Here is an 8,437-nt window from a genome sequence, read left to right on the forward strand (position 1 = left end):
ATGTGGGACACTGGGAGCAAGCAGGGGTACAACTCAGGGTCTGAAGGGGCCATTTTGGGCCTCGTAGATGCAATTTGAGGCTCAGAGGGGCATTTTGGGTGCTGTTTTGATGCACAAGACTAGACAGTAAGAGTGACACAGTGAATGAAATGAACAGATCAAGCTGTGGCATTTCCTTTGCTTGTTAAAAAGCACAGTGTGACAGAGACTTGACATGGAGCCCGCAGCAAGGCTTTTCAAGTATTTCAAATATACAGGAGAAGGCATAATGAGAAAGACTACAGCAGCTTTATTTGGACTTGTACTCCAGGTACTTAGAGTGCAAGTTTACCTTTATTAATCTACTAAGTTGTGGCAATTAATTAGGGATCAGTTCCCTTTCAGGATGATATAGAGTACAGGCAGAGTAATGGCAAACATAGCACATGTCAGTGCAGTGCTGTAAATAGAACTTCTCTTGATTTGTGTTTCCAGTCTCCGCTCGGTATCACACAGCTCCAGAATCACATCTCTGACAGCAGCAGCCTGGCCCTTACCCTCCCCTGCAGGCCTTGGCATCACTCTTTCTGGAGGTCGGGACTGGATGGCAACTTTGACACTGTGCAGCTCAGACAGCACCTGTGTGATACTTTCCTGCAGACTGTTAAACTGCTGTTGTAAACTCCCCAGACATGAACTGACTTGTTTAATGTAGTTTAGCTGCTCATTTAAAGGCATTAAAAGAGAATCTATTTTTATGGAGTCATTCCTGGTTTCTCTAGTTAACAAAGCCCCTTCTTTCCCTCCCTTCGATGCTGTTGTTTGCAGCACTTTTTTTAGGTCTTCTATGACATCACTGAGATCTTTCTGCTGCAAGTAATGGCTGGAGGCCTGTTCTTTGATTGCTTCTTGTAAATTTACTGGGCCCTTTTGTGCTTCAAGCACCAAGACTTTCAATTCTTGCAGCCTTACTCGATTGACATAGGTGGAACCAAGAACACCTATAACAGCTCCCAGCACAGAGCCAATAATAGACCAGTTCTTTGTTTTTTCAGCTCTTGTGCGTTCCTTCTCGTGGCTTTCCCTGACAGCTGCAGAGAAGAGAGAGAACTTTTCTCTCTCAGATTCTTCTGCATTTAAATATGCAGCTCGGTACCTCTTCTCTTCCTGCAAGAAATAGAGTGATGAAAAGAGAAGGTATAATATGAAGCTATAAAGTCTATACTAAAGGAAAAACCCCAAGCCAACCCCCAAACTCCAGTGCAGGTGAAGGAATGGAAATTTGGAACATCTATTAGAATTTTCAGAAATTTTCCCTTGCCTGTGGGATTTTCTTTATTAATCCTACTTAAGTCAATGAAGCATCATTCTAAGCCTGAGAAATGGAAGAGGTTATCAGGAATCACAGCTGAAGGTCCTGTACATGAGAATCTGCCACATGATGATAGGAAATGGGTATGAGTGAGCAAGGTCTTTCACTCCCCATAATGTTCACTGTTTCAGCCCTGCTAACTTCTCTAGACACCAGCAGAAAGCAGCTGAGAGAATTTCCATGGATTAGCCAGAAAGAGTTTCTCTCATCCCATGGAGAGTTAATTCATCGAATGGCAGCTTTTTCTTAACTACTCATGTACAGGTCACCACTACAACAATTAATTATCTAGGCTCATTATCTTCAGTTTGATTCTCCAAATTTACTACTCTGCTTTAGCATTAACATATAAAATTTGCACAGGGGATCAAACCATTGATAACAACTAAGTAAAACAACTACCCTAAGAAATTAACTTTGATCACTTCAGAACTGAACTGCATCTACAAAAACAATCAATCACTAGTGAAGGAAACAAAGCACACAAATTTTCAACATATTCACCAATGCTTAAGTACCAACAAATTACCTGCAGCAACCTGTGTTCCAGAGTAGCCAGTTCTAAATATTGGGTGTCATCCCGAGAGACCCTGTCTAAGCGATCCCGAATTTCCTTCAGTTTAATCTGTTGGGCTTCTACATTTTCACGAGCCTCTCGTACTATCCCTCGAGCTATCATAAAGACATTTTCTGCCTGAGAGAGAAAGAGCATTTATTTTAGAGACTTACTACCACACAGACCTAAATTGCTAATTATATACAATTTTTTTTTGGGGGGGGCGGGGGGGAGGAAAAAAACCACCAACAAAATAAAACACACTACTCCATTTCAATTCAGAGGATAAGCTCTATTTACTACATGCATAGCCTAGAACACATTCACAGTGCCTGCACAGACAGCCAAAGCAGAAAAAGACATAATTCTCCTTGGATAACCTTTTCTGCCTCAGACAGTGTTTATGCTGCATACACCTCTATTCATCATTTTAAAAATTCCACATTATCTCCATCTTTACCTCTGTCACTTTTCCCTGAGCCTCTCGAACTTCATTGATTCCAACAAATTCTTCGTATCTGTCCCACCAATTCCTGCACGTTGCAGACACTTTTTGGAGGGAGTTTTTGCCCATAGCAGTCCCAGATTCTGTGATCCGATGAAGGAGCCCCATGGCCATTTCCACTGCAGACTTGGCTTCGGGCCTCTTGGGCGCCGATGGGCAGTAAGTCCTCACCACGTGTAAATTCACTTTGGGACTCCACTTCATCAATGAATGGTGATACTGCAGACCACAGGACACTGAGGACACACTTGATTTGTATTTCATAGGCCCCATGTCTTGAATTTAATTGCTAAATAAAAGTGCTACAAGGAAGAAGAGAAGTTATTGAAGTGTGGCTGATTGGTAGCTCTTCAACTACAAGTGTGCCAAAACTAATGAATTCAAGAATGGCTAAACCATTGCTACTTTTACACCACTGCTCACCTAGAGAACTTTCCAAAATTTTCAACAAAGTGCAATTGTGCCACAGATTCCTGATTTTCTGTTAGGAAGTACTCCCACCATGCTTCATGCTTCTTGACAACTAATTCACCCACGGCGTGAGCAGCGATCATGTGCAGATCCAGTAACAGCAGGAGTAACTTCAGAGAAATTCAGAAATTCAGTGCTTCAGCAGAGCAGTGACTGCACAATGTGGTTTGTGCCTCAGGTACTCACAATTCTGCAAAAGAACAGAAAAGGAAAAAAGGCAGAGAGGGGACAAAATCTTGATAAAAAAAGAAGTGTGGCTCGATCATTCTCTTTATCTCACATTGCACAGATACAGGAAGTGCTGAAGGATGCAAAGACAAAAACACAAAGGACAGAGGGAAAACCCAGAAGTGCTGAACCAAATACAAGCACTCCCATGAGACTGCCGACAAAATAAAAAACCAGGACCAACCACAAGAATAGAAAAATCTCAGGCAGTGAATATACAGCATTCTAACACACAGGGCTGCATTTTAAAATTAGCTTAAAATTCTTGCTTACCCTGCAAAAGCAGGCTGCTAGTTATGTTTTACTGTCTACTGATTTTAAATATGATCTTAGAATTCTACTGAGGCACATTATTCTAAAAGCTAGAAATTGGAGAACTTTTCAGTCCAGTTTTATATGAAATTCGAGTATGACTATATTAGATCTTGACTAATATAATATGAAAACATGAATTACCGAGAACACTTGATAGCTGCTGCATAGTTTAAAAATTTATTTAAAACAGATTTCCTTGTTAATTTTAGGTGGTTAATGTAGGCATCTCCACAAAAAAGTACTGAAGCAGCGGGAAAATTCTGACCACCACAGGTTCATTCCCCTGCTGACTAGTTCTAACAACTAATAATAACTCCAAGTGGCATTATGAAAATCTTACCAGTTGTTTTACATGCATAACATGTAAGATCAAACCCACAAGAACATGGAAATGAAAGAAGTTCTCTCTCCTGCCAGCATCACTCACACATCTATTGTCAACAGCAGTGTTGAACACCTACTCTACATTGCAGGCCACAACAAACATCAGCTCAATTTTGTCTGCTCCAGAGTGCAAAATTCCCCTCTCTTAATTGCATTACTTCCTGAAGAGTTTAACCTAATATTCAGGGTACTGGAGAATAGAAAAAAAAGAGGGAGAAAGTTGAGATTTGAAGAAGAATTTCTACGCAGACAGTCACAGACTGTGATGAACGTGATCTCAGCCTGAGCTTAGAGGACACAAGAAAGTTGTGACAGCTTAACCTGACATTACGTGCCTGGTTCTCTCTTGCCTCCCTCGCAAGAAGCATTTCCTCTGCCTGCCGTCTCTGACAAACACACTCTCAAAAGCTGCCGCACACAGAGCCGGTGGCCAGCGGGACTCCGCTCCCCGGCTCCCGCAGCGCTCCCGCGCCGGGCCGAGCGCAACCCGGCACTGCCGCGGCGCCCCCGCATCCCGCCGCCGGCTTCCTCCGCACCACCGACCCCGTCCCTGCCCGGGGGCCCTTCCACCGACCCGGCCGAGTCGCCGCTCCCCTCCCGGCCGGCCCCGGCCCCGGCCCGGCCCCGCCGCGCCCCGTACCTGCCCCGGCCCGGCGGCGGAAGCGGCGGCGGCGGAAGCGGCGGCGGAAGCGGCGGGAGCGGCGGGAGCGGGCGGAGCGAGCGGAGCCATGTCGGGCCGGGAGGGTAAGGCCGGGCCCGGGGCCGTCGGTGCCGCCCGCCCGGCCCCGCCCGGCCCTCACTGTCCCCTCTGTCTTTGCAGGCGGCAAGAAGAAGCCGCTGAAGCAGCCGAAGAAGCAGACGAAGGACCTGGATGAGGTAGGGGGCGGGAGAGCCCCGGTGGCGACGGCGGCGGCGGGAGAGCCCCGGCCGTGAGGGAGCCGGCGGGCCTGGCTGCCCGGGGGTTCCTGCCGACATTTACAGGAGCAGGCAGTGACAGGACCAGCGGGAATGGGCTCAAAGTGAAAGAGAGGCCGTTTAGATTAGATATTAGGAAGATATTCTTGCCTGTGAGGGTGATGAGTCCCTGGCACAGCCCAGAGAAACTGTGGCTGCCCCATCCCTGGAAGTCTTGGCTTGGACGAAACTTGGAGTAACCTGTGCTTGTGGAAGGTCTCTCTGCCCATGGCAGGGCTTTGGAACAAGATGATCTTTAAGGTCCCTTCCAACCCAAGCCATTCTGTGTTTCTCTGATGCCATGACGACATCCCGCCAATGTTCCACCATGCTGGTGGATGCAGCAGTGCTGGCTGTCAGAGCAGCTTGGAATGCCCTTGGCAAACCATCAGACTGAGAGCCGAACTCGGTCAATCTCTGCTGTCCCAGGAGCCTGGGATTATTGTGTAGCTTGGATGAATTAAGTACTAGTGAATGTATTAAATTATGTACTAGTGAATTGCATGTTAGAGATACTCTGAACCCTTACATTAAAGTATGGATGTCAGCTCCTATTTCTGAGAATAGTGCATGATGGATGAGGTGCCACTATTTGGAAAAAGGCAAATACAGTACCTCTTTGAAAAAGGAAAACACCCATAGCTTTCTAAATAAGCTTTATTGTTAAAGAAATGGTAGAACTAATAAAGTGCTTACAAGGCTGCAAGTTAGAAACATTTGTGTGTCAAATGATGTAAAATTTATTTTTGTCTCAGCTCTGCAATACTGTGAGCATTTGGGAGCAACACTTTGCAAGAAAAACCCCACAGAAGTGGATAAATGTGAGGGATTGATTTACTAGGAAAGACACATTAGCCAACTGGAGACAGGAAACCCTGGAGAGAGAAACAGAATATTCTGTTCTGTGAGGGGTAGGTAGGGGAAGTAATACAGTTACATTGCAGCAAGGGAGGCTTTAATGAAAGAAGAGGAAAGCTTTGCAGTTGTAAAGATGAGCCATGGACTGGATTGGTGAAGAATCTGTGGAATCTCAGTTATCAAGGTCCTCAGTTCAGTTTCCACAAAGTTCTGAGTGCCAAGTTAAAAGTCTGGGTCCTTTTCAGCCTTGGTGTCTGTGAAGAATGTCTGTCTAAGGGACAGAGTATGTCTGACTTCTCCTGGATTTGGAGGCTCATCCAGCAAGGAGGCTCAATAGCTGCCTTGCCTGCACAATTTGCCAGCAGTCTCATTAGATTGCTTGGAATTAATACAAATTTATTAAACCCAGAAGAAATGACATATATGTGGGAGGATTTAAAAAAAATATGCTTTTACTTTAGCCTTACTTTATTTACATTCTTTATAGCCTAAATGTTTTTGTTAGTGCCTGTTTGCTGGGCTTCATGTGTCACTGAGGGTATGTTCATGAATGGTGTTAGTGCAAACATCTATCAGTCAGAGGAATCATAATCTCAGAATGAGAAATAATTCCAGGAAGACCAAACATACAGAGTTAAAGTTCAGTTTGTGGTCTTTGTGATAGTTTTGCAATGTTCTGCATATTTAGCATTATTCTGCCTCGGTCCAGTCAGGTGTTTCTTGCTGCTGGAATAGTACATTTGTTTTTCCTTGCTTCTCAGTTGTTTTTGAATTTGTCTGTGGAAGAGATGTTAAAAAATGCTGCTGTTCTTTCCTTCAGACGGATCTGGCATTCAAACAAAAACAGAAGGAGGAGCAAAAGAAACTTGAGGAGATGAAAGCAAAAGCTGCTGGAAAAGGTCCCCTGGGTAAGTGAGGTGCCATCCTGGCAGGAGAAATGGGGGTCTTGCTGGCTTCAAAAATTTAATGTTTTTGTTTGACAGACATAAAAAGGCAGGTGCCTCTGGGTTTTTTGACATAGATAAATAAGTTGATGGCAGGTATAGATGATATGGAACAAATAGAGGCTATTTTTTTCCTATGCATTTTCATCCCCAAATGATGCAGGTTCTGGTTCAGCAGGCAAATCACTGTGTCTGGCACACTGACTTATTCCACTGGTATGTGCAGGGACATTTCTGCTCTTTTTTTAGCAAATCAGTCTTTTCAGATGTATTACCTGTAGGCTTTGCAACAGTCCTCCAAGTTTAAAAAATCCATTGCTTGTCCTCTGAGAGGATGAATTTCTTCATTATAAAAATGTGACTGGAAGCCAGTCTGGCTTCCATCCCTCTTCCTGAGTGACTGTAAAATATCTGAGGCATGGAGTGAGTTCACAGGGTGTGTGCTTGTGGCCCATGGAGGCCATCCCTGTCTCAGTGACAGTCACAGAGTGCTCACATGGCTCTGCACTCGCCTTCTGCTCCTCCAGCTTTTGCCATGGTCCCATCAGAGGTGTTCAAGGGTGCACCCTGCCTGCCTCTGTTCTGTCCTTACATCCTAAACTCATTCTCTGTAGGGTGCTTGAGCTCACAGATCTCTTCAGAGTTCTTTCCCTGCCCTTGTCTAGACTCAGTGTCAGTCATCTGGCCCTTGTCTGATGCTTACCAAAGCAGGTAAGGACTGTTGTGTTGCTGTGGCAGGGTCAGCCTATTTCCAAGAGCCTTAGCAGGGCAATGCTGTTGGAATCAAGTTGCAATGCAGAGTCTGTTGCTGACTCTCAGCCCTTGCAGTCTGCCTTGGTGCAGCCTTGCTGTTCTCTTTCCTTCCCACTGGTCATACCTGACACAACTGGAGAAAAACAGCAATTACCACAAATGCCACACTTGTTTCTGTGTCAATACCTGGTGTTCTTTCTTTAGTGTCTTAGACTTTAGCATCTTCATTAATCTGCAGGGAATTCCAGCACCTGCTTCTGTAGAGCTTTGATCCCAGCTGGGGGCTTTGGTGTAGGGACACAAAAGCTTTTATTCCCTTAGTCTTGATTTTGATTTGACCAGACTGCTCTTGCTGCATAAGAAATAATCAATGGAGAAACAAAGTAACTGTTGGAATATTTCTTCCATTGTAGAATCAGGGGGCATATTTGGTTCCAGGAGAAACCTTATTTCTAATGTTAAATAAATCACTGTTCACAGTAAGGTGTGAGAGATCAAAACCACACAGGAGGAGTCACACGTGCAGAAACAATTCACCAGTGGGAACGAGGGCTGTGCAGGCTGTCTAGTGGGGGGATTCAGCTTTATGAGGAACTGCATTTGGAGCTAAGCTCTGTCACAGTCACCTAACCAGCTTGTTGTTTCTTTTGGCAGCCAGTGGTGGAATAAAGAAGTCTGGCAAAAAGTAGCTTGATCAAACTGCAGGGTAAGAAGTGATCAAGTTACTCAATGGACCTGCAGACTTCAGAGAGTCTTGAAAACACTCTGTCATTTGGGAAACATTGTACATTTTGTTTAGCCACAATAAATCCTTTTTGTTAAGATGTGATATTTTCTCTTTACCTGTAGGTTTTGTTTAAAAATGGCTTTACTGTTTTATACCGGAAATGAAACTTTTACTGACGACCATGTGTGTCCTTGTGCAGCCCGAGTGCCTCTGATCATTTGTTAGTCATTTGTGAGAATAAATTTCAACTTCTCCTCTCTTTTGACTGTGGAGTCAGGGCCTGAGTGTTAAAATCTGCAGTTTTATTCTGGAGGCTTAGGTCTAGCTGCAGTTGTTTGAGATGCAGCTATAGCAGTATGTGCTCTCCTAAGAGCTCTAAGTTTTCTTTAAA

General features: G+C 44.6%; 1 protein-coding gene and 1 long non-coding RNA gene across 3 annotated transcripts; one reads left to right on the plus strand and one right to left on the minus strand.

The window, feature by feature from the left end:
• Window positions 1-266: 266 nt before the first annotated feature.
• CCDC51 (coiled-coil domain containing 51) lies at window positions 267-4,588 on the minus strand. 2 transcript variants are annotated; one of them, XM_071439561.1, is made up of 5 exons: window positions 4,451-4,588; window positions 2,836-3,073; window positions 2,368-2,714; window positions 1,881-2,045; window positions 267-1,146 (listed from the first exon to the last, which is right to left on the minus strand). In XM_071439561.1, the coding sequence occupies exons 3-5, from the start codon at window positions 2,683-2,685 to the stop codon at window positions 370-372; spliced, it is 1,260 nt and encodes a 419-aa protein (XP_071295662.1). In that variant the 5' UTR covers window positions 2,686-2,714; window positions 2,836-3,073; window positions 4,451-4,588; the 3' UTR covers window positions 267-369. The 2 variants fall into 2 exon arrangements, with proteins under 2 accessions (XP_071295662.1, XP_071295661.1); XM_071439560.1 differs by lacking the exon at window positions 4,451-4,588 and adding an exon at window positions 4,146-4,343.
• LOC139595835 (uncharacterized) lies at window positions 4,415-8,148 on the plus strand. The gene is made up of 4 exons (XR_011681142.1): window positions 4,415-4,554; window positions 4,631-4,686; window positions 6,443-6,530; window positions 7,974-8,148. It is a non-coding gene; the product is annotated as an uncharacterized lncRNA (long non-coding RNA).
• Window positions 8,149-8,437: the final 289 nt, after the last annotated feature.

This window comes from Agelaius tricolor, unplaced genomic scaffold (assembly GCF_023055355.1).
Source record: "Agelaius tricolor isolate 1412-34295 unplaced genomic scaffold, bAgeTri1.0.p SCAF_14, whole genome shotgun sequence".
Classification (NCBI taxonomy): domain Eukaryota; kingdom Metazoa; phylum Chordata; class Aves; order Passeriformes; family Icteridae; genus Agelaius; species Agelaius tricolor.

What these genes read in the sequence shown, in the direction of transcription:
- CCDC51 (XM_071439561.1), bottom strand. Translation starts at nt 2,685, where the DNA reads ATGGGGCCTATGAAATACAAATCAAGTGTGTCCTCAGTGTCCTGTGGT. An exon ending in CTCAGGGAAAAGTGACAGAG is followed by an intron (nt 2,046 to 2,367) that starts GTAAAGATGGAG and finishes TTTCTCTCTCAG; the next exon opens with GCAGAAAATGTCTTTATGAT. An exon ending in TGGAACACAGGTTGCTGCAG is followed by an intron (nt 1,147 to 1,880) that starts GTAATTTGTTGG and finishes TATTTCTTGCAG; the next exon opens with GAAGAGAAGAGGTACCGAGC.